The sequence below is a fragment of the Diceros bicornis genome, chromosome 2 (genome assembly GCF_020826845.1).
Source record: "Diceros bicornis minor isolate mBicDic1 chromosome 2, mDicBic1.mat.cur, whole genome shotgun sequence".
NCBI classification, from domain to species: domain Eukaryota; kingdom Metazoa; phylum Chordata; class Mammalia; order Perissodactyla; family Rhinocerotidae; genus Diceros; species Diceros bicornis.
Window position 1 is genome coordinate 53772163 of NC_080741.1, and position 25665 is coordinate 53797827.

General features: G+C 55.4%; 1 protein-coding gene across 1 annotated transcript; it reads right to left on the bottom strand.

The window, feature by feature from the left end:
* On the bottom strand, window positions 1-25665 carry TKT (transketolase). Its single transcript, XM_058561158.1, has 14 exons — window positions 25479-25665; window positions 15380-15497; window positions 14379-14492; window positions 13429-13526; window positions 9284-9475; window positions 7804-7922; window positions 6020-6213; window positions 5091-5255; window positions 3704-3860; window positions 3439-3569; window positions 2653-2736; window positions 2455-2548; window positions 1039-1161; window positions 1-287 (listed from the first exon to the last, which is right to left on the bottom strand). Exons 1-14 carry the CDS (start codon window positions 25583-25585, stop codon window positions 112-114), a joined length of 1872 nt encoding a protein of 623 aa, XP_058417141.1. The 5' UTR covers window positions 25586-25665; the 3' UTR covers window positions 1-111.

Genomic DNA, 25665 nt, shown 5'->3' on the forward strand with positions numbered 1-25665 from the left:
TTCATTTTTCTCAAAACATATATTTACCACTCCTCTCAGTACATCTTTGATCCCCTCTGCCAGACTCTCTCAGGAATGTGTAGAACACCCGCCCTACGTCTGATACCCTCCCTAGGCCCTGGTGACGAGGCCCCTCACAGCTTGCACAATGGCGTCCTTGTCAATGCCAAACATCTTCAGCAGCTCAGCAGGCTTCCCGCTTCTTGGTACCTGGCTAACAGCCAGGCGGGTGACAGTGATGCCAGGTTCGCTCACTACTGCAGATGACACTGCCTCACCTATGCCACCTGGGCAAAGGAAAGGAGGTGCGTCAGGTGAGGCAGCCTCAGGGTGAGCCGTGGGTAGGTCCCCAGAGCCCCTGGTTGCCTCCCTGACCCTTTGCCAGTCTCTAGTTTATTCCCTAACCCAAGAATGGCAGAGACGGCACATACATACCACCACCCTCCCCCGACGCCTGTAGCCAGAGCAGACATCACCAATCAGTCATGGTACTCATTTTTTTTCATAAGCCCAAATGTGGCCTCTGAATCGTTTTTAACACCATCCTCTGGGCAGCTGTCATCTGTGGACTAGCCTTTGCACTTGACCCCAGAGTCTAGGCCCATCTCTTCTGGGGAGAAAGGAAGGTTGTATGTGCTTATGGACGGCTGCTTTGTGAAGGACTCATGAAAAACAGAAATTCTGTGTGACTCTCCCAGTTTGATTCCGCACAATAGCCTTAACTTGCAACTACTTCCAGGACACAAGCCATGTTTCCATTCTTAGCAGTGAGACTGGAATCCCCACTGGCTTCCTGGGTGGCAAAGGCTCCAAGGAGCCATTCTTAGCAGCTGAAAGATCACTGGGTCCCCAGGCCAAGCCTGAGCCCTGTTAAGAGGCCAAGTCCCAGCAGCTCCAAGGGACAGCTTTGGGTTTCCTGGGCTGCAGCTGCCCTCTGGGAGCTGGGATAAAGAAGGATGTCCAGCCCTCTGACTGCGGCCCTGCGCCCCCCAACCCTCTTGACTCATCTGCCCCTGGCTCTCTGGCCCAGACCGTCACCTTCGTAGTAGTGGTCCTCCACCGTGAGGATCCTGCCTTTGGTGGCACGGGCGCTGTCGAGAATGAGTCTCCTGTCCAGGGGCTTGATGGTGAAGGGGTCCAACACGCGAATGTTGATCTTCTCTGTGAGGGGAGAGGATGCAGGGACAGGGCTGAGGGGAAGGGGCTGGGCTCTGGGGGTCTGCCCTTTGACAGACCCCCTGGGTGTGGGCCTGGTGGAGGTGTCCTGAGAGCTGTCACACAGCTAAAGCTCAGCCTGCGGCCTGTCCCTGTCCGGCGGAGGACCAGCTGTCCCCTTGTTCCCATCAAGCTTGTGCTTGCCGACCCCTGGTAGCTTCTTTCCTCCCTCAGCTTATCCAGGACACCCCTGTCCTCTGGCAGTCTGTACCCACCTCCTCCAGGAAGCCTTCCCTGGCCTGATTTAGGAGCATCTGGTCTCAGGGAAGAGAGAGGAGTGCCCTCTTTTTTCCCTAACGCCCTGGGCCATGGGGTCTCTGCCTTGGGACTCTCAAAGAACATCGAGTGCAAAGCTTTCCTCATCCTCCCAAATACCTTTGTAGATGAAAGGGAAGCCAGAGGGGACAGCTCCATGGGTCTGATCTAAGGCAAAGGCTTATGGGGTGATGGGAAAGGGACCTGTGGCCACAGGCATGAGGGGTCAGGTCAGGTGAGGACCCAGCAGAATGACCTAGAAGGATAAGTCTCTGCTGTGGCTGCTTCACACCATCCCCTGGATCTCCATCCAGATGGGGCTGGGCTTCCCCTGGCTTCTCCAGCCCATCTTGCTCCTGCTTGGCTCCCTACTCCACCTCCTCCGAGTCTGTACACGCCCTTCATTCTGCCTGGGCCACTTTGCTCATCAGTTCCTACTCACATCTGAGGTCACTTTCCCAAGGACGCCCACGTCCACCCTCTCCTTCGTGCCCAGCACAGCTGAGATGTGACATCTATTGTGATTCTATTATAGTGGAGGCTAATGCCTGTCTCCCCTATAGTATCAGCAGCTAACATCTGTGAGCTCACAATAATAATGATAATGCCTGGTCACATTTATTAAATACTTAGGACAGGCCCACGGGGAAGGTGACAATATCTCCATTTTATGGATGTGCAAACTGAGGCACAGTGATGCTGAATAACTTAACGAGTGTCCAGCTGAGTGGCGATTCAAGCCCCACTGGCAGGCTCCAGGGCCTCTGATCTGACCACCATGCTGAGGCACCTCAACTCTAGGCCCCCGGGGTAGGGACTGGCCACTGCAGCCCCAGGACTTCGCAGCATGCTAGGTACCCAGTAAGGCTCAAAGGGTCGCTTTTATTACTATTGTCACCATTCAATTAGATGAAATTCTCACCCCCAAGACCTCACACACAGCCGGCGCCCGATCTCAGACCTTTTGGGTCCCTCCCTCCTCACCTTTCTTTAGCAGGTCAGCAGCGGCCAAGGCCTCGTGGAGGGTCACTCCAGCCCCAATCACAGTCACCTGGTCATCCCTGCTCTTCAGGACCACCTGGGGGTGACACGGGGCAGTGAGGCTCAGGGACTGGTGGCCTGGGGTGGGCCCCGACTTCAGGCTCGCTCTATGGGATCTCCTGGGGCCTGAACTGCACTGACCTTGGCTTGTCCGACTTGGAAATCTTCACTGTTGTTATAGATGATGGCGTTTTCTGGGCGGCTGGTCCGGATGAAGCAGATGCCCTGGAACGAAACAGAATAACTGAGGATTACAATGTAGCACATCCAACCTCAAAGAGCGGAATCTTTCTAGAAAGGCCGTCACTTCCCACTTGCAAACCTCCACCCCGTCGTCCCCATGGAGGTGTCTGAGTCACCTCATGCTGGCTGCTCCTCTAGCAGGAAAAAGGACCCTCTTGTCCTCTGCAGTGTGTACCTCTCTGAACACTCCTCCTGAGTGAGAGCAGCCCAACAACTCTGCCAGCACCAAGCCCCAGACAGAAAATGACTTTTCTATCAGGTAGCCTGGCCTCCAAAGTGGGGCTACTCCATCAGGCTGAGAACAGGAACCACGGGGCACTCTGGTCTATGGCAGCATGGCCCTTGGTCAAGACCATGTTGCTCAACTCATTCTTTCTGTCTTGGAGAACCCAACCCAGGGAGGGCAGATAGGCGTCAACTGCCAGATTGGCAGGGACTGCCAGGATTCTCAGTGGGGAAAGTGTGGTGATCCATTAGCAATGTCTGCCACGCAGCAGGAAGGGTGGTGTATGTTTCATTTTTCCTGGTCTAACTTCTACAAGCTGCAAACACCAGAGGCAAAGTTAGGAGACACCACTCTGGGGCAGTGGATGACCAGCTCTGTGCCTGCATGCTGGCCTCCCATCCTGTCCCTCTAGGGAAGAGCCAGCTGCCAGCAGAAGAAAGAAAAGCCATGTGACCAACCTTCGTATTGGCTGCTAATTCCACTGCCTTTTCCGTAGCCACCCCATCGCTTGGGTAAAAGACAGTTGACATGGGGACTGATCGAAACATGGCCAGATCTTCCAGGGCCATCTGAGAAGGCCCGTCTTCCCCTGGGGTGTGGGAAAGGATACGCTGAAGTCAGACCCCCATTCGTGGAATGGAATCCTGGCCCCGCCCCCTTGCCTCTTGGTCCAAAGCCAAGGGAAGTTGCAGGTGGAAGCATCCTGGCCCCGGTTCAACTCACCGATGGACACGCCACAGTGGGAGCCGCAGAGGTTGATGTTGCTCTCGGAGATAGCCGCCATGCGAATCTGGTCGAAGGCCCGTGTGAAGAAGGCTGCAAAAGTGCTGCAGAAGGGTACTGTCCTGTCGCGTGTGGCACAGCCCACGGCAACGCTCACCTGAGGGGCAGAGTTGGGCAGCGTCAGCCCCAAAGAGGAGGGAGAGGGTGGCCAGGGAGCCCAGGACCCCTCTTGAGGCCACCTCTTGGGGGGTGGGAGGGAAGGGGTCTATCATCCTAGTAACTGTTAATTCTCTTCCTCCCATGCAAGAGATTTCTGTGCACTCATGGCCTCTGCAGTCTGTTTCCAAACAGTGAACTCCTTTAACTTGAAATAACCATTTCAAAAGTTCTCTTAAAATTATTTTCGTGGGGAACATTTTTTCTAGCAACCAGCAAAGCCTTTCACACAGCAGGCTAGTAAGCTTGGGCATAGACGGTTCATCTTTCCCAGGCATCTGCAAGTCCCCCTTCCCACCTCCCTCGCCAGCCCCAAGGCCTCTGCAGAGACCAGTCCTCTCAACCCCCCCGTCTGCCCCTGGAGGCTCCAGGCCCCAAATCCCTGGCCCAGAAGCACTAAGAGCAGGCGTTGGTTCCGAATTGGCCACCTCCTCCACGGCTCTGAAACCCGCCACCTGACATGAGTCCTCCTTCCCCAGCCCCCTGCCAGCCCCAGTTCAGTCTGGACCCTCCAGCTGCCAAGACTAGAAGCCACAGGGAGACTTCAGGCTCAGCTGGAGGAAGAACTTTGGCCAGAAGGAAAGGATATTTTGAAAAACAGGACAAAACCTAGTTCCTCATTTCACAACCTCAGTTCCTGACAAGAGGCTGCTAACCTCTATGTGCAGGTCAGGGGACCGCAGAGTTCTCTCATCTCTGCATCCCTCAGTGTGGTGGGGCCAGGGCCTTGTGCATAAAAGGGGCTCGGCAGACCCATTGGCTGCTAGACCCATGTTCCAGCCTCCTAGCTGTGCCCGCCCTTCCACCTGGAAGGCCCTTGACCCCCAGAGAAGGCCCATTCACCACCACGCCTGGCCTATGTGCAGCATGTCCTGTGTGCACCTGCAGCCCGCTCAGCTCCCCATTCACACGCTCATCCAGTACATTTGTACCTGGGCATCACACACACATACACACCCCTCCCTCACTACTGTGGTCACTTGAGGTCACGGATCAATGCTGGGTCCTAACTGTTCCTGCAGCATCCCTGGGCTGACCCACAGCAGGCACCCGGCACTGCCAACGTAGCTGCCCAAAGGATCAGGAGGACTCAGCCCTACCCCTGTCCCCCTCAGACCCCAGCCCAAGGCTGTGACTGGCCCTGCACCCACCTGCCTGCCCCGGCACCCACCATGTTCTGCTCGGCAATGTAGCACTCAATGAAGCGGTCCGGGTGCTCCTTTCTGAAGATCTCTGAGAAGGTGGAATTCTTGGTATCCCCGTCCAGGGCAATGACACGGTCGCTGGCGTGGCCCAGCTTGGCCAGGGCCTGCCCATAGGCCTTGCGGGTGGCTATCTGTGGGGTGGAGAGCGGGAAGGCTCTGAGCACTGTGGTGAGCATGTGGCCTGGAGCCCTGCTCAGCCGTTTGTGGGGCATAGCTTTTAGGGAGGAAAAGGATAAAAATAGGGGCAGAAAAAGGAAGCCCAACAACACCGGGTCCTGTGGAAGCGTAACTTCTGTAAGGTTGCCCACGAGAACTACGATGAATGTCGTGGGATTCCCTGCAGCACCTTGTCCCCAGCCCAGCTATGAGCCGTCTGAGCTGTGAAAGATGTCCTAACACCCTCAATTTCCCCTCCCCTGTGACGAAGGTCTGTGTACTCACCCCACTTGGCATGGGAATACACCAAGGGCCTGGGAGTCAGAAAGCCTGACGTGGGTTCACACGAGGGAGGGCCTTGGAGCAGGATGGGCCTGCCTAGCCTTTGCCAGGCCAGACATCGGGGAGTCCTGAGCTCAGGCCAAGGCCCTCAAAGACCAGGGATGGGGGGACTCGGGAGCTATGAGCTCTGATCCCAGTGCTGCCAGTAGCTTGCTGTGTGACTGTGAGGAAGGCCGTTGCCCTCTCTGAGCCTCTGCAGGTAAATAATTCCAGAGCTGGCTATCCCCATGAAGGAATTGGCAGGAGCAACACCTCAGGGTTCCTTCTCACCACCAACTAATCCTCTCCTCCCTTTCCCAGCTCTCCAGAGGTGCATCTTGGCCCCAGCCTCAGGGAGCCTGAGAACCATGGCTACCCCACCCCAGCCAAACCAGAAAAGCAAGGCCTAACTGTGTACCTTGTCCCCAACTTTGTAGCTGGGTGGGGTGGGCATGCGGATGTTGGTGATGTCCACTGAGGGGGCATCCTCCTGCGGGGGTGTCGCCAGGATCTTCTTTTTGCTCTGGATCTGGCTGTAGATTTCCTGGATGATATCATCAGCCATGTTTTTGGGGAGGGGCTTCCCATGCCAAGACTCCTTATCTTCTATCCCTGCGGGTACAACGGAGGAGGGCGGAGGGCCAGGTGAAATGGAGGCTTCCCGAGGGCCCAGAGGCTGCTCCAGGGCCTGGCTCTCTACCCGCTGAGGGCAGGCCAGTGGGCCTCCCTGGAGGGAAAGGAAAGGAATGACGTCACAGTCAAGCAGAGCCCTGCACTGGGCACCATGGGGGTTGGGAAAGGAGGGTCGTGGTGACTAGGATTCCACATGCCTGGCACCCACTGAATAGCCACCCAGTCCTCCAGGAGCTCACAGCCGAGTGGGGAGGGGAGCGTGTGTGGGCAGATCGTCCCATCCCGTTCTCCTGTGTCACCTCCCCACCTGCAGAGAGGGATCTGCTGTAGAAATCCCACTCAGTTTGTTGAATGGGTTGGGAGAGGAAGCCATCAGAGGGGAAGGTGGGCCCAGAGCAGGGTGAGCACTGCCAAGGTCACCTGAGGCATCAGCAGGCTCTGTAGGCACCCAGGCATGTCCCTCCGTGGTGCCTTGCTGTATGGTGACATCTGAGGAATTGTGCCAACGAGGCTTAAGAGCCTCTCCTCCGAGGTTACCTCAGATGTCACCACAGCCCGGGCAGAGCCAAGGACTGACCCTCTCAGGCAGCACCCAGCAGCCCTGCAGACCCCCAGAAACCCCCAGAACCAGAAAAGGTTTCCAGATCTCGCCTGGTGGTAACATCTGAGGGTCAGTGCCAGGCAACAGCACTGAGGCAGTGACAATACCCCGGGGTCCTCTCCTGGATGTCCACCCCTCCTGGAAGGCGCCCAGAACTGTGCACCTGCTCCCAGACAGCAGCGAACATCCTCATCTGCCTTGAGTCCATGCAGGCCGGGGAACTATGACCATGGGGCGGGCAGGTGGTCAGCCAGGGCACATGGCACAGCAAAGTGGGCCTGGGGCCTGCAGTTAGGTCCCCTAGTGCCCCAGACTCCGTGTCCCTGGGAAGGTTCCCGACCACTTCTAGACCCAATTTTACCATCTTTAAAATGGGCGATGGCCATCTCTGCCCAAGGGGTCTCGAGCCTCCTCTGAGTGCTGGGCAGTGACTTATGCCTGCGTCGCTCTCAGGTCTAGCGCAGGAACCATCTTCCAGACCCTTCCAGGCTCTCTACCTACACATTGCTTGAGGGGCACCCCGTGCACCTTCTAGGGAGAGCCTAGGTCTTTCCAGGTTCTCCTGGGCTCTCTGCATCGGCCCTTCAGCTCAGGGCAGACAGCTGGAGCTGTTAAGGATGCTCTGCAAATGCCAGCCAGGGAGGGGGCATGGGGGACTGACTCACACCAGTGTCCTTTCTCCTTACCCACAGGCCCTTCTGAAGGCCCTCCTCTTCTCCTGCCTGTATGTGCCCCTTGGCTGAGGCCAGTCCAACCTAGGTTTGAATCCTGGCTCAGCCACGCTGACCACTGAGTCACCTCAGGGAGCACAGTCTCCTGCTCCTCGTTCTTAGGCCCGAGTACCCTCAGTAAGGCAGCAAAGTGCTGGCACTTCCCCAGACACAGGACCTCAGAGATATGCCTCCCCAGTCAGCCATGGGGCCCAGTCCCAGGGGTGGGGGTGGGGAGGCAGGCTCATGCATACAGACCTGTGATCCCTCGGCCCTTGAAGGTCTTGGCAATGATGGCCGTTGGCTGGTGCTTGGCCTGGCCAAAGGCCTTGCACAGCTCCTCCACGCTGTGTCCATCTACGATGACGGCGTGCCAGCTGGGGACAGAAAAGGGGAGAGTGACGGGCAAGGGCCAGATGCCCCAGGACCCCGAGGAGGGTCCCAGGGAAAGGTCTGCCCTTGCTCCACTGCACAGCTGCAATCTGGAAAGAGCTGGAGGAGCTGGGAAGCCCAAAACATTTCTGTTTCCAATGTGGGTTTTATTTTCTCTTTTCTTTCTCTTTTCATATTATTTTACTTCCTCTTGTTTGCCTCTGAGCAAGTTTTCCTCCACTTTCCTAAGTAACGCAAAGCTTAGTTCATTTATTGTTTCTTTCCTTCCTGATCTACTCATTTCCTACTGAAAACTTCTTTGGGGACAATGCACCGGGTTTGGAATCTGTCTGCTGTTAGCTTCTTGATGAATTTTTTGACCCAATTTTTATTTAGGAGACACATCTGATCACCCCACAGAAGCTGGATGTGGTGCCAGAACCTTGCATAAAATGAGCCGTGCTGGCAAACATCTAGATGAAGGAGCTGGGGCAGGGCAACCTTGCTCTTTAAGACAATCCTTTCAGGGACTCTTCGTCATATTAATAGGATAAAAATAGCAGCTAACACGTACGAGTGCCCACTCTGTGCAGGCACTGGGCCAAGCATGACACTTAGTAACCCGTTTAAGCCTCACCACAACCCCCAGGGTGGACACCGCTGTTGCCCCCATTTTACAGACAAGTAAACTGAGACACTGAAGGTGGAGTAACCTGCCCAAGGTCACAAAGCAAGTTAGTGATGGAGCCAGGACTTAAGGAATCTGGCTTCAGAGCCACATGTTATGGACGCAGACCCAGGGACACTATCGGAGTTATACTCCAAGTCCTCAGCCCGATGTGGCCTTGGGCAGGCCCTTGAGACACTTTGTGACTGTTTCCCTCTCTGCCCAACAGAGAGAATGTCTCCTCTCTTCACTTTCTCCCTCTGTAAGTCAGTCACCAGAGATAACAACCCCGTATCTGCTGGGTAATCAGGGACTGCAACTCCACCTCGACCTTCCCTGGTCATCGACTCTACAAAGGGCGGCTCTGGAGGCCCCGGCTGAGAGTCCTCCACAGTGTCTTCAGCTGGGGCTGAGCCTGGGGGCCTGGGTCCCTCGGGGCGAGGGCCCCTCTGGATGACACTCACCCAGATGGACCACCCTGTTTTGTAACACATGACTCTAAATTCACAACCATTTCACTAGGAGAGGGGCCTGTTCCTCCTCCCCAGGCTGGCTGGGGCCCGCATAGGAGGTGGCCACTGGACAGATGTTCAAACCCTACCTGTCCCTTAGCCTCCCTAAGTGAGCCCGGTCCACACTGGGCACCTCCTCCTGCCTCACCCAGGACAAAGTGAGGATCTGTAAGGTGATGGTACTTACCCGAAGGCCTCGCAGCGCTTCTGGTAGACATCCATCTGGTGCTGCAGCGGGGTGGGGTCGCTCTGGCCCAGACGGTTGATATCAAGAATGGCGACGAGGTTGTCCAGCTTGTAGATGCCAGCAAAGGCCATGGCCTCCCACACAGAGCCCTCGGACAGCTCCCCGTCTCCCAGCAAGCAAAAGACACGGTAGCTGTGGATAAGGGGGGCGGGTCTGAGGCCGGCCCCCACCGTGCTCCCAGCCCATCCCTCCGAAGAGCCTGCTCTCTGGGGAAAGGAGCAGCTACACCCGACGTGCAACAGATGTGCAACAGAGCCGGCAGGTCCCGTTGCCCACCCCAAGTCCAAATCCCGGGGCCTGGTCAGTAAGATCCAGAAAATCGGGGGTTGTGGGGGCACAAGTAAAGTGAAGTGGGGTGAACTACTCTCGTTGGGTGGGAGGGGCTTGATCCACCTGCTGCAGGGATCGACCCACTTCTCTCCACCCTCCCAGGAACCAGGAGTGTTGGGGAGGCCTGTGGACTTGCTCAGAGGAGCCAGGCTGGGGAGGCCGAGATGCGCCACCAGGCAGCATCCTAGAGCAAGGCCTCAGGTAAAGAGTGAGCACTAACAAGAGGACTTGAGGACCAGGACCATGGTGGGGACAGGTGCCTCACAGGATGGGCTCTAAGGCTGGTTCTTGCCTAAGACTGGAGCAGGGCCTGGACCTTCTCCACCCCAGGGGCCTTGTCCTGCCCTCAGCACAGGCACCCATGATCAATTCAAAGGCAGCCTGATACGGTAAAAAGAGCAGCGAACTGGGATAAATTACCCAGTGAACAGAACCCTCCCTGGCCTCGGGGAGGCTGTAGGCAAGAGGGTGAGGCTAGAGGCAGGGAGACCAGTTCAGGGGCTCTGACCCCCACCCTGGAGATGCGGAGCTTGGGGGTGGCTGAGGGGCAATGACCACAGGCATAGACACAATAACCCTATCACAGGCTGCCCATGGTACCCAGGGGCTCTGGCAGGGCTGGTGCGGGGCCCTGTGCTGGGTAACCCTCTCCGTGAGGTTAAGTGCAGCTGTTATTCCCAAAACCCACAGACAAGGAAACAGGCTCAAAGGTCAAGGGACTTGTCTGAAGGTCACAGAGTTGGGGAGTAGCCGAGCAGGGATTCAAACCCAGGTCTGACAGCCCAGCCCGGGCTATCCACTTCCTGCTGTCTAGGAACAAACATGCAGGGGGAGGAGCGGCAGGACTCGGAGATGCTCCTTTCCCCTGCCCAGGCAGCGAGGCTGGTGCCTGGATGGGCTCCGAGAGGACACAGCTGCCCTGCTCCTCGGGAAACGGCCCTGGAGCTGGCTGCAGCTGAGCGGCTCGGGCCTCCAGGCCTCCTCATGCAGGGCCAAGGCAGCGGGGAGCTGGAGAAGAGGCGGAGACAGCTACGGCGCGGTCAGCATGATTCAGCACCTCTGCAGGCCAGCAGGTCAGGCAGGGCTTCTGCTTCCTCCCTTGCCCACTGCCTTCCCTTCTGTGGCCTCCAGCAGGCAGGCCACTAGTTCCCTGGCCAGGAGCAGAAGGTCCCAGGGCCACACTCACAGAGGCCTATCTGAGGCTGCAGCCTGTCCTCAAGCTTTTCTGCAAGGGGGCCCAGAGACACTGCAGGGGGTCGGATCTGGCACATCAGCTCCTGAAAGTGACCGGCTTGTTGGGGCTGAGCCAAAGAGGCCTGCAGGGAACTGACTTCCCCAGAAAGATTCCAGGGAAGCAGACTGGCTGCCTTCCCAACCCCACATCCACTTTCACGGAAGTCAGACTGGGGCCAAGAGTGGAGTTCCAGCATAGCTTCAGGCTTCCAGACCTGGGGCAGGGCTGGCCCTTTGAGGCCAATGGGCTCAGGTCAGGAGGACGTCCTGGGGTCATGAGGAGACACTGGGGAGGCTTGTGAACAGGAAAGTGGGCACTGCAGAAGCCAGGACAATCCCTGAGGCTTTGTGTTGCCTGAAGCTGTTAGATTTGGGGTGGGGGGCTGCAAATACCCACAGCCATGAACTACCATGAAGAGAAGGGACCCTAAATAGAGGGTCGACATTTGTTGCAGAGATTTTGGAAACCACCTGAAATGTCCAACCACAGAACCGCCTAAATGAGTTACAGCAGATCCATAACACAGAACGTTATGCAATCATTGACACTAGCTCTCGACAGTTAACATGAGAAACCGTTCATGCTGTTTAGATGTTTCTAAAAAGCAGAATATAAAATTGTGTCATACTAAGATTACAAATCTGTAAGTTTTTCCTCATAATAACACGAAGGAAATATGATACATTGTTAGTGAGATTTAAAGCAGGAGGGGGTGGTTAAGAATAAGGAAAATATTCACTTCTTTTTAATACTTTATTTTTCAGATGAGTAGGTATTTTATAATCCCTCCCAAAAATTATTTAAAAAAGAAATGAAAAGAGTGCCAATTTGATGTATGCTCCCTGGTTGATGGCTGGAGAGCTGTGACTGGAGGCCAGATCTGCTCTATCCGGATGCCACCTCTAGGAGCCTGCATGGCCTGATAATTCCCTTGATGCCCCCCGCAACCCTCTCAAGGTACAGTTCAAGGGCCTGAGCCTTAGCCAACCCTGGCTGCTGGGAATCCAGCTAAACCCCTTCTCCCTACGCCAGCCTGTTCCATTATATTAGGGTCAGGAAATGACCCTTCACAGGGAATTATGTGAAGCAACTGTAGGGAATAATTAACTCACATCTCTGGTGTTGTGCCAAATAAAATACTCTTAAACATACATCCCATTCTTCACTTCATGGTGAATCACTTCTGGGTGTAGTCGAGCCTGGCCCCAAAGCCCAGCCAGGGGCTGAAGGCAGATGCTATGCTTCCAGGTGACACTGGCCTGACAGGGTCTGGAAGGCCTCATGGCCCCAGCCCACCTCCTGGAGAGCCAGTTCAGGAGACCCCTCCCCTCAGATCGGCCTGCACATCGTAGGTGCTCAATGAGGAGCATCCAGTCAGGCTCCTTGCAGCCACCGGTCCTCAGAGGGCTGCAGTCACCACCACACCCCCTGACTGCCCTGGCTGTGGCCCTTCTCCTGCCAGTGGGGTGGACTGTGGGGCAGTAGGGAAGCCACCGGCTGCACAGCTGGGCCTTCCTGCCACCTGCAGGTCAGGCTCCGTCAGCCCCTCCTCTAGGAAGTGTCCTACCCACAGGGCTTCCCTCAGGTCCCTTAGAGCAGCCTGGGGTCTGAATGTGGAGACTTTGGATGCACGCCCTGAGTTCAAATCCTGCCCCCACCACTAAGCAAGCATCTTACCTCAGTTTCCCTGATCTGTGAGAGGGGTAATTGTACTCATGCACCACTCAGCCCATAGGGGGCTTATCAAGGTGAGACCCGATAAAGCACCGAGCACAGAGTACAGCGCCCCCAACAGTAAAGGATTGAAGAAACCCTCTGACAAGTACTTCCCTTAACAGTCTGCAGGCAACACTCCTCCCTTGCCCAATAAAGTGACCTGTCTGCAGGCCAAATCTGCCCACAGCAGACAGCTCTGCAGCTGAAATCTGCCTCAGGAGGGTTCTCCTCCAAAACCCCTGGTACTGGAGCTGCAAACCCCTCTGATCAGGCTGCTCACTCACTCTCCGCAGGTCAATCCCTCCAGTTTGCTTCTACCCCACTGATGCTGAAGAGATCAGGGATGCCCAAGAACCACCCCGAACACAATCTTCTCCTTTCCCAAGATAAAGGCAAGGAGCTTGGGCCTGACCTTGTGGCACTTAGTCTCAGACATTGGGGGGTGGGGCTTTCTGAGACTTCCAGGGTCCAGGCACCGGGCTTGGGGGTGACACAGGAACTTATCAGCTAAAGCACTCTGGCCAAAGTGCATGCGGTTGAGAGCATGGGCTCTGGGTGCAAACCTGGCCTTGCCAGTCACTATCAAGGGACTCCAGGCAGGTCCCTTCACTCCTCTGAGCCTATTTCCTCATCTGAAAAGGGGGCAGGTCACAGTACCAGCCTCAGGCCACACATGCACGGTTACTCAGCTCCCACTCAGTCCCAGTCAGGCAAGAGGAGGTACCTGGGGGCTGCAGTTAAGGCTGAGTGACTGAAGACCTCTCCCAAAATTATCCAGGCTGGGGGTGGGGAGTGGGAGTGTTACCTGGCTTTGTCGAAGTATTTGCCCGTGTAGGCCATCCCGCAGGCAGCTCCAAGGCCCTGGCCCAGGGAGCCAGTGGCCACGTCGGTGAAAGCTTGTTTCTGCCATAACAGGGTCACAGTCACTCTCAGGGCAGAGGAGGAAGCAGTGTGTTTCCCCAACTCGCCTCCCAGGATCCTGGCCTCCTGGCCACGGGAGCTGCAGCAGCCACACCCCCACGAGACCCAGGGTGTAGGGTGGGTCTGCAGAAGGCCCACCCCCGGGGCGGCCTCCACCCCGAGCGTGAGCGTGACTTCTCATTCTCATATAGCAGTAATTGTGGGTGTGGCGGTTCAAATCCCAGCTCTGCTCCCAGGGAGCTGTGTGATCTCAGGCCACAGACTGTACCCCTCTGGGCCTCAGTCCCCTCCTCTGTAAATGCAGCCCACATCATCCACCTCACACAGTGGTGGGGAAAATTCATGACAAAACTGACAGAACATTTGGCCTGAGTAGGTGCCCAGATGGGGAAGTGATAGTTTTCACGGTAACCCTTGAACTCCAAACATTTGCAGGGATTAGCACCCTGGGGAGCAAACTGGGCCGTGACCAGCATCCTGCTGCGACCTCCTTACTGACTCCCTGGTGAACCTCTTCTCCTGGGCTGTGTCTATGTGGCCAGGGAGGCCAAGCAGGGAAGGGGAGCTGGCTGTCTGGTACTTGGGGAGAGAGCTTCCCTGCAGTCGACCCTCAGTGCCCTCAGGGGGGCCTCGAAAAGCCCCGCCCTTCAGCACCAGCTTGGGGTGCATAAAGCGGGCCCCCCAAACACCCACTTCTTTCCTTCCTCTCCTCATCACACTCCTCCACCTTTCAACCCCTTCGGCGCCTCAGTGGGCGCCGGGCCCCCCTTCCACTTGCCCTGGGAAACAGGAAGTGGAGACAGCCCTGTGCGGCTCCTGGCAGGATGCGCTTACCGGGACTGGGTGCCCATCCAAGTCGGAGGTGATCTTCCTCAGGTTCAGCAGCTCCACCTCGGGCAGGAAGCCAGCTTCAGCCCAGACTGCGTACAGGATGGGGGCTGCGTGGCCCTGCCAGGGGATGGACGGTGGAGGGGGTAAGATGGGAGCTGATACTTAGGGGTTGTTCCCACCACACACTGAAACCAGGGCCCGGCCAAGCCTGTTGCCCAAGGTATCCATTTCAGGGCAGGAAGCAAGTGAAGGCCACTTCCCTCCTTTCATCCCTCTCCAGCCCGGAGTTCCCACAGCCAAGGCCGGGCAGGCCCTGGACAGGTGCAGGAGGAGCACAGCTGTGAGGCCGGCCGAGGCCAAAACCCCAGCAGGCAGCCGGCCGCGCTAATCTCTGGTTTCTGGCATGTGAGCAGACTTGGACAGACTTCTAAGTTCTGATGCCTGCCCCGGGAGACCAGAGGCCACGGGGCCAGGCCTGGGTACAGGTGGATCTCAGAGGCTCGTGGCATGGTGATTTGTGGCTGTGATTCTCACGCAGGAGGGGCAGGACAGGGTCCCCCATCCCAAACCCTGCTGCGGCACACCACCACTCCTGAGGGAGCAAGCCATGGCCTCGGGGGTGCTGGCACAGCACTGAAAGACACGTGCAGAAAGCCACAAAGCTGCACCCCAGACCTGGACTCGAGTCCTGCCTGTCAACACCAAACATGGGCACAACACCCCGCAGGTCATTTCCACTGTCCCCTATTAATTCAGTCATTTATTCCTTAACTTGGGTTAAGTTTACCAGCTGGGTCAGCACAGAGCAAGACACCAAGGGAGGGGCTGGACCGGGCCAGGCTGGTGGGAGAAGGAGCCTGGGAAGGGTGGGCCAGGGCTGGGCCTATACCAGGGGAGGTCTCCTTGGAGATCACTCGCTGCCAGCACCTTCTCACCATTCCAGGGCCTACACGACACCCAACCCCAGGCGAAGGGTGGTCAGTGGTGGGCAGCTGGGCTCCTACCTTGGAGAGCACGAAGCGGTCATTGTGAGGGTTCCGGGGGTCCTGAGGCTTGTAGCGCATCGTGTGGAAAAAGAGGACAGCCATGATCTCCGCGGCGCTGCAGCATGACGTGGGGTGGCTGTGGCCAGGAGAGAGACAACACATGCATCACGGCCCTAGACCCTGACCTACAGGGCTCACCCCAGGCCCGTATACAGGGACCTGGGAGTGCGTGTCCCAGGGAGTCACAGGCCTGGCTTATCAGAGAGCCACATGCTCTTGCTCCCTGGGAGGGTTGCACAGGGTCTCAAGGAGGCCACTGCTGGCAGCTTGGGGTCTGGGCCAGCTAGTGGGTGCCAGGAACGGTCACACCCTCCCAGGGGCCAACGGTCCAACCCTCAGAGTCATGGCAACTGAAAAATTCTGAGGCTGGACTACAATAAGAAAGAAGGAGGGGTCCAGGAGACCACGCACAGCAGACCCAGCACAAGGTAGCACTGTGGCTGGGGGGTGGCTGGTGCTGGGTGGAGCCCAGCTCTCACCTCGTGGCTCCTAGCAGGAGTTATAAGGATTCAGCAGTTGAGAGCGGTGGCCCCTCGACTGACCAGTGAGCTACGTCCCAGTGGGACTGCCCAGGACTCTACCGACTTGTGAGGGGCACCCTGCCCTCCCAGGCCCCCAGGGGCGCTGGTCTTCTGAGTCCACGGGCAGGGAGAAGGGACCGAGGCTCGTGGAATTACCATAAACCTCCCAGCAGCCTCAACACACGGGCTTGGGAGTCTGGAAAGCAGGACTTTGGGTTTTCCAATAGCATCATCGGGCTGCGTGGCAGCTTTTTTAATGGGCACTGGGGGCTGGTGCTGCCACTTGGAACCATGCTTTTGTGCAGACTTTAAAAGGCAAAACACACAATCTCATCTTCTACAAAGGCTACAATCATGTAAAAATAAAAATCCCTTCTGCCTGTGACAAGGGCTGAGGAGGAGCAAGAGCCTGCCCTTCCAGCCTGGAGTGCTGGGGTCAAAGGGTCCTCTCTTTTTAAACCTCTTGTTCTAATAATTTCACAGTTATCTGAATGGCTACTGGGCAAAGGAAATGACAATGGAAAGTGCAAGGATTACACCTTACAGATGAGACTTGTTCAAGTTCAGGTCTCTGAGGACCCACTTGATTAACCCGGCCACCGCCTATAGCAATGGGGCAGAGGCTGGGGTTCCTGCAGGGACATGCTGTGATCCTGGCTCACCCTGAAGCCCTCTGCTCCACAGTTTTGTTAAGACGTCAGCCTCAGGTCTCATGCCTCCCGCCTCCCGCTCCATGCAGCTTAGCGCAGCCCTCTGACCTGCTCTTTGAAATCCTTCACCCTAAACATGCCCAATGCCAAACCCAAGGGCACATGCAACACCTGGAGTTCACGGGAGCCCCCCTCCTCCCCTGCAGTTGGCCCCCCACTGGGTTAGGGGTGAGTCACTCCCAGCACAGACACATTAGTAGGGAAATCCAGAACTGTCCATGCTGGTTTAGTGGCCACATTCCCAGTACACAGTCATCTTATACTTAACCATTTCTATGATCTCCTGGTCGTGGATGGGGAAAGACACTAGACCTGGAAGAGGGAGGTGAGGAAATGTAAACGAGAAACCTGCCTCTGCCTGGGAAGACCCCACTCCCTTGTTCCTGGTGCCCAGCTTCAGCTGGAGGACACCCGTCAACACCGGTCGGCCTGACCTCCTGCCCTTCCTGCCTCAAGGGCAGCCCCATCCCAGAGGAATCCTGTGTCAAAAGTCTTGACCCTGTTATGAGAAGAGTGGGGGAAGGCGGGGTAGACAGCGGGCGAAACTGCTCCGAGGCGAAAGCAGGCAGGTGCAGGGCTCCGCCTGCCTGTCCACCTTGTAATCCCATGGTGACATTCCCATCTGGCTGCCTGGAAGGGATAAATGGCGAGGCACAACCACTTTCTGCACATGACGGAAGTGAGCCCAAGCCCAGGCTGAGCGGACGTGGAGGGAGGGAGAGGTCAGCACAGAGCGACTCCAAAAGTCGAAAATTAGTTGATTTTAACCCTTCCTTGCTAGGCCCATGAAGAGGGGGAGCTTGCAATATTTTATTCTCTCCAAAGCCTGTGTCCGGCCACACTGTTGGCCCTATCTTCACACCCACCACGTAAAAGCACACAGAATAAGGGGGTCCTAGGGGCCAGTGTCCGCCCCATTCCACCCCGGAGCTTTCAAGGAACTCCCTTTGCAAAGTGCCCGGGGTGGGGATACAGGCTGCGCCACTCGTGCTGTTTGACTTGAGCAAGTGCCCCACCTCCCTGAGGCTCAGCTTCTCCACTGGTAAATGAGGACGCTGGGGGTGTGGGGTAGGTCCAGGAGTCCCAGTAGGATGATGAGTTTCAAGTGCCCAGGTCACCATCAGCCACCACCATCTGCAGGAGGACAGATGCCAAATCTCTCCGTGCCGCCAACTCCTCATCGGTGGGCTGGGACCGTGACCCCCACCGACCAGGGGGCAGGCAGGAGGGAAGAATGAGCCAAGGATCGAGACGCGGCTCTGTAAACTGTGAAGTGCTGCGCACACAGGAGGCAGTTACTTTTAAGCTCAACCTACTAGAAGGCCTTCAGGGCAGAAAACGTCGTGAGTCTGTGGCCTCAGGGCCTGAGCTTGTCCTGAAACCTGGCCTCCTCTGGGGGCACAACTGCTGGTGGAGGCCCCATCCCATGGCACTGTGTATGACACACCCATGGACACACACAAACTGGCTAGAGACAGGTGGGGGTGGGGTGGGCTGGGGGGCTGCAGGGTACTTTATCCGATTCTTGGTGATGCACGGGGGTTACAGCTTTGTTCAAAAACCCTGCCTTGGCCTGAACAGTCTACTTACAGTCCCAAGTAGTTCAGTCTATGAAGGTGATGCTAGGAGCTTAATCAATTAAGTTTCTCAAAGACGCCCCCCACCTAGGGGAGGACACACATTCCTCCAGCGGTTCCCTTACCAGGAGGGTCTCTCGCATCTCCCCTAGCACTCACTCCACTTGCTCACAGTTTCACTGCAGGAAAAGTGCCGAGAAGATCCCTCACCCCGCTAGCTGGCTCCTCGCCATTAGCAAGAGGTAACAGCCGCCAATTCCATTCAAAAACAGCCCCTCTCTCGAAGGACACACACTGGGCCTGAATCACCAGGAGTCACAAGGTTTCTCAATAAATGAACAAACCAGGGAGGCCAAGCATGGATAACAGCCTCACTAAGGCGATCCTCAACGCTTAAAACACAAAGAAAAACTTGTTATGGAGAAGAAATAAGGGCCCAAAGAAGAAAGTAAGAAACAGAAGAATTGAAAACGAATAGCTAAGGGGCCGGCCCGCGGCGTAGCGGTTGAGTGCGTGTGCTCTGCTACTGGCGGCCTGGGTTCGGATCCCAGGTGCGCACCAACGCACCGCTTCTCTGGCCATGCTGAGGCCACGTCCCACATACAGCAACTAGAAGGATGTGCAACTATGACATACAACTATCTACTGGGGCTTTGGGGGAACAAAAAGGAGGAGGATTGGCAATATATGTTAGCTCAGGGTCGGGCTTCCTCACAAAAAAAAACAAACAAACCAATAGCTAAGATCCAACTGAAAAAGTTAGAAAAATGGAGTGAGCTCAAAGACAGAGAAAGAAGATAATAAATAACAGAAATTTATGAAATAGGAAGCAAAAATACAATTTAAGAAAATCAAAGCCAAGGGTTAGTTCTTAAAAAAAAAGACTAAAAATTTAGAAAACTTTTCACAAGGCAGGTCCCGAAAAAGAGAAGGGAAATATTACAAATGAACGGAGGGACATAAGAACAGACGATAAAATACCCTGAACACTTGATGCAAATAAATTTTAAAACAGGAAAATGTCTACGAAAAAATAATTTACCAAAACTGACTCAAGAAGAAATAGAAAACCCAAGTAATCTTTTAACTCTATTAAAAAGAAACCAAATCAGTAGCTGCAGATGCACATTCCCTAAGACCCAGCAACTCCACTCACAGGCACATACCCACAGCAAAACATCCATGTGTGCTTCACGCACGCTCTAGGAAACACACCCGGGAGTGTCCACATTGTCTGCATCAGCCAGACCTGGAAGCCACCCATGTGTCCATCAATAGAATAGAGTAATCACAATATGTTCACAGAATGGAATACTATGAGCAGTGAGACGAGTGAACTACACAGATCCAACATCAACGTTATTTCACAAATACGTGTGAACAAAGCACACTGCAGAAGGATCTGTTTAGGAGAGAAGACCATACTGTTTAAGAATACATACAAATGTTATAAAACTATATGAAAAACAATGGAATGATAATGCAAAATTCAGGATGTAATTCTTTCGGGGGGAAGAGGGATATGAGGATGATCAGAGGGACACCCAGGAGTTTCTAAAGTGCTGTAATGTCCTAGTTCTTGAGCCTGGTGGTAGGTACACACAGGTTCATTGTTTATAACATAAGTACATTATTTATATTCTTTTTTAGGCATATATTTATTTTTTAAAAAATTATCAGGTGAGAATCCCAGGATGCCAGGGCAGAAGTGAACCTCAGAAGTAGTCCGTGTTCTTCGTGTTCCCTGCACAGCCCGAGCTGGCTCCTGTCCACAAAGACTGCCTCCAGAGCTCTGCCCCATGTCACCTCCTCCAAGAAGCCCTCCCTAACCAAACTCTCTAAAGTACCTCTTCTTCCCCTCCCTCACACTTGCCACCACCTGTGGCTATTTATTGCCTGTCTATCCTACTGCAACACAAGCTCCATGACGGCACGGACTCGGAGCTTTTTCACTGTTGTATTCTCGGGCCTGAACAGCACCTGGCTCAAAGGGCACAAATGAAAAAATGATGTATCCTGGCTCCGAGACTCTAGGGATGTGACCTCTCTGAGCCTCAGTTTCCTCACTGTGAAAATGAGATGGTAACAGAACCTGACTGAATGAGGTCATGTGTGTGCACATAACTTAGCACAGTGCATAGAAAAATGGCAATTGCTCAGTATATTAGCTCTTAGCACATCACAGATTAAATCTAACCTCTTCCTCATTTTGAGGACTGGACCACTAAGGTCCACAGTAGGGAAGTAACTTGCCAAGGTGACACAGTCTGTCATCAGAAGAGCCAGGACAAAAGCAAAATGCTAAGAGAAACTGATGACCAGATGTGGTATATCCACACAATGGAATATTCAGCAATAAAAAAAAAAATACTAATTCATGCTACAACACGGATGACCTCCCCAACATTATGCTAAGAGAAAGAAACCAGACCCCAAAGACCTCATTCTGTATCATTCTACTCATATGAAATGTCCATAAGAGTTAAGTCTACAGATACAGAGAGTAGATTCGTGGTTGCCCAGGAGCTGGGAGTGGAAGTGGGAACAAATGAGCATGAGGGGTCTTTTAGGGGTGAGGATGTGTCCTAAAATTGGATGTGGTCAATCCACTAAAACTTATTGTAAATCACTGTTAATTTACTAAATTTACTAAAAGCCACTGAACTGTATAATTTGCAAATGCTATGATTTGCAAATTATACCTCAACAGAGCTGTTAAAGATTTGTTTTTTAAAAGGAGGAAAAAGGTGGTGTGAGTCCTGTAGAGGAAGTTCTCGAGTGTCCACACTCCCCTGCCCGGTTGCGCAGCCCTCAGAGATTACGTCCAGGCCATGAGTGCAACTGACTTCTGAGCAAGAAGCCCAAACAGTGTGGCCCGGTCAGCCAGACCCAACTGCTGGTGGAATCACCCAGCTCCCACAAGCCCACCCCACTCTGAGTGGACCCTGCCTCGCTGCTCAGGGCACGAGCACAGAGTCTGCCTCAGGACCCGGCTCTGGGCAGGCCCCTGCCCTCAGAGATTGCTCTGGGCATCCAGGGCAGAGAGCTGTGTCTGTGGCAATAAAGGAGTTCCTGATTTTGTGGGACCGGGCTCTAGTGACAACAGGCCTGCCTAAAGAAGCGAAGTCCAGGGGTCAGAGCTCACAGAGGCCACGAGAACGTCTCAGCCAGACCCTAACCAGGGGGCTGCACCTGGTTCCCACCTTCAAGAAACACTGACCACCAGCCCTGCTGAGTTGAGAGGTCACTCAGGCAAAGAACTGAGTCACTCCAGGACAGCCAGGTGTCTTCACCCTGAGTTGGGAAACACTGCTGCTGGGGCAATCTCAACGGGCTGCACTCTTGCCTCAGTCAGGCCAGGCTGGGGTGGAGGCAACCCAAATGGAGAAGCAGGCCGGGGCAGTGGTTTTCTGCCCAGACAGGCTGGGCATACATGGGGCCAAAGACCCAAAGGGCCTGGGCCATGGAGGGTCCCTCTGGGCACTCAGCCGAGGCATTCCCAAATGCCAGAGCTGGGAGAGGCATGCACTTCCAGCTACTTCCAAGTCCCACGGACACCAGGCTGTGAAACCCACAACAGCAGGGGGCAGGACCCCAGAGATGGCTCACTCTGCTCCTCCAGGCCCACTTTTGAGGGACCCTGTTTGAAAACCACCTATCTATGAATTTCTCCTTTAAAGAGGGGGAAATTGAGGCCCTAGATGGGAAGGGCCTTTCTGACAAGGGCATAGCTGCTCAGAACAGAGCCAGCATTAGATTCCTGTCTCCTTGTGCCCACCAGCCAGGCCTGGGCAGACATTATGTGCCCGGGGAACGCTCCCCAACACTGTGGGTCACAGCCCTGGGGACTTGCTAAAAGTACAGCCCGCCCCTCCCCGATTCAGGCCTGCTTCTGATCGTGTCCTCAGATGACACTTAGCACTGTCTGGATAATGCCACAGTCGAGCCCCGGTCAGTGAGAACTATGAAATCTTCACCACCAGCCAGGCCACTTGTGACAAGGCCATCGGGTTTCACTTGTTTAAAGCCTGGATGAGCTGGACCCTTGCCACAGCCCCCTCAGCACGTGGAGGGAGATGACCCAGGAGAAGCTGCGGCCACTGTGGGTGCTGCCTCCACAAAGAGCCCTCTGTGAGGGCTGTCCCTCCAGACCAGGCCAGCCGCCGACAGAGGCCAGTGTACTCACTCCCCGGGGCCTGGTGAAGTCCACTGACACGGTGTCAGCGATGGCACAGGACTTCACCAAATCCTGAACCCTACGGCTTCGGTCCTCACTGACAGATGTCTGAGTCCAGCCTCTGTGGGCGACCACGAAAAGACTTGACCAAAGTGCTGCTCCACCCCCAGGACTGTAAGCTCCCCCAGAGAGGGAACATCCTGACAGGATGGTCACTTTGGCTGTGACTGCCACACAAATTGGGCCAGGGCCTCAGGGAATGGTGGGCCTCAAAACAAACCTCCAGGGGCCGGAACACTGCCCTGGTGTCAAGTCTTCCTTTGACAGTTTTTGTGCCCACACATACCTCTTGGCACACACCTTTCAAAATCTCTCTTGTGACAAGGTTGCATAGCAATGTTATTTTCTTCTGAAAAATAACTTTTTCTAAGTATTTCTTTCCTGTATCTTTTATACACACACACAAACACACAGGAATAACTGCGTTTTACACTCTCTTTTTTCCTTATTGCAAATGGACACTTTTTGAATTCAGTGAGTTCCTGCCTAAGGCATTACAGTGTAAACCTGGGTGTCACTCTTGTGGCCACACATAGTATCTTTCTCCATAGAAATCAGTTTAACCACCTAACAAAGACCCAGAAGACCCACTCAACAGCCCCTCCCTTTGGGAGCTGCCCTACAGTTGTAAATGTTATCTCATTTCCTGCCAAGTGCCTTTCAAACTGACTGATATCCACCATCACTGCAACTGACCTCCCCCTTTCCAATTTCTCTCCATTCTGCAGCCTGGTGCTGCCCACCTGTCCAAGAAGTCTTCCTGATAACATGAGCCTCTCACTGGGCAGCACGGAACAGCCACCAATGACTAGTTTGGCCAGACACTTAACACACTAGCCTCAGTTTCCTCACCTATAAAATGTGCATATAATAACAGCATCTATCTCACAGGGTTATTCTCAGAATGCAGGAGACAATATTAGCAATAAAGGATGCTCTGTCACCCCAGGGATACCTATGTGGCTGCTTATTGACCCTGTAATAGTCTGCAGGTCTCACCTAGCCCTGTAAGGCTATATGCTCAGATGTGTAACAGTATTTAGTTGGGTAACTTGCTGTGTCTAGCCAGGAGCCTGGCTAGACAACTTCTAGCACACACTAGGGCTCAACGAGGCCCTGCAGGGTGAATGACCCCCTGAAATGGTCAAGGAAAGAGGACCCAGTAGTAGCCAGCAAGTAATACAGGGCGTGCAGACCTATGGTGTGCCAGGCTGGGGGAGGTGACACGGAAAGTAAGCTGGGTGCTGGGGATGCCCCACACAACGGGTAAGTCTGATATAAGTGCAACAGAGATAACGTGTCCAAGTGTGCATGGGGGTGGCGTGGGAGGGAAATGGCCTGGCAGGAGAGGTCTAATCCCTTCTGAGAACCGGGTGTCTTACAGGTACAACGGGTGCATATGTACCCACCCTGAAGCTCAAAAGAGATTTACTTAGAGGTGGGCCCCGTGGCTTAGCAGTTAAGTGCACGCTCTCGGATGCTGGCGGCCCGGGGTTCGGATCCCGGCCATGCACCAACACACCGCCTCTCCTGCCATGCTGAGGCCGCCTCCCACATACAGCAACTAGAAGGATGTGCAGCTATGACATACAACTATCTACTGGGGCTTTGGGGGGAAAATAAATAAATAAATCTTTAAAAAAAAAAAAGAGAGATTTACTTATTAATAATATATCCTGTATGAAATTGGCCAGAAGCTAGAATTTTGTCATTTTTCTAAGAAATCACCCCCCACTCAGTCCTCTCAAAATCATTCCATGAACCCAGCACATTGCTGTCTCCTCAGCCTCACGCCAGGCCCCAAGGGAGGGGCTCGAATCCTTGAAACCACCCAGTGTGCGGGAGCTACTATTGTTGCCATTTTACAGAGTGGGACACAGCCTCTGAGGTAACTCACAGCTGATTCTCTCAGCTACCGCACTGAAAGCATCCCGCTGCACGGCGGCCCCTGTTATTACCACTGTGCCTGCTTCTGGCCACCTTCAGAGGAGGCTCCTCGGGATCAGCTGCAGCCTTTCTCCACCTTCTGGGCCAGAAGGTCTGGCGGAGGCAGAATGTTGGGGGATGGGCGTCCCGCATGGGCCATGGGGAAAGTGCACCTAGCGGCTGGCTCTGCTCCAAGGGCTGCATTCCCACAGCTAGGCCCCTGGGACTGGTCCTTGGTTCTCTTACCCTTCCAAGTCTCCCCTCCTCTCCACCCCCAACGCCCGCCTCCAGCCCCTGGTCAGATCTTAGACATCCCCTTTACGCCGGGTGCCAGGGTTCTGCATCCACGTGGCCATCTTCCTCCCCACTCTCCTCACTTGGTGTCTCAGCAGTCCCGTGATCCAAACACGGCCCCCAACCCAAGAGTGGCAGGTGTGTGAGGCGGCGAAGGGAAGGGGGGGGAGAAGGCCGGGCCCCAGTCTCCCTGCAAGATGAGGGGTTAAAACAGGCGCTCTCGTGTTGGGCAGCTTGGGTTCAAATTCCAGCTCTCGCCGCCGTGGGGACCTTGGGCAACTGACAAACTCGGAGCCTCGGTTTCCCCATCCACAAGGTGCAACGTTACCCCCACTCAGCGCCCACTCAGCCTGTGGAAGGGGTCACCAGGGCCGCGCGTGCAGAGCGCACGGCCCAGGGCCTGGCTCTCAGTGAGAGAGCGATAATGGTGGCCTCCCCGGCATGGCCGGAGACCTGGCTCTGCGACTCACCAGCCGCGCCTCCCGCGCCATAGGGCAGCGGGGAGCCGGAGACTAGCGAGGGCCAGGCCGGCCTGCGCGCCCCGGGAGCCGAGGCCCACGGGCGGAAGCCGGGCCGAGGGCGCGCGGCGCAGCGGAAGGCGCCTCCCGGCCGGCCGGGCCCTAGGGAGCGCACGTCTCCGCCATCTGACCGCGCCCCCGGCCGCCTCCCTCGTGGTGCCATCGTGCAGCGCGACACGGAGCTGGCGTGCCCGGCCGCCAGGAACGGCTCCCCCACCCCGCCTGAGCCCCGCCGGGCCCGGCGCCCCCTCCCCGGCCCCGCGCTCGCACTCACCCCGAGCCGGCCGCCGTGGTGGCCTGGATGGAGCCGATGCGCAGGCGGTTGGCCGTGTCTTTCAAGGCTTGCAGCTTCTGCTGGTCAGGCTTATGGTAGCCCTCCATGACGCGGCCCGGCGAGCACGATGGAGAGGACGCGGAGACCCAGAAGCGGCACGGCGGCTCGGGAAGCAACTGGCAGCGGC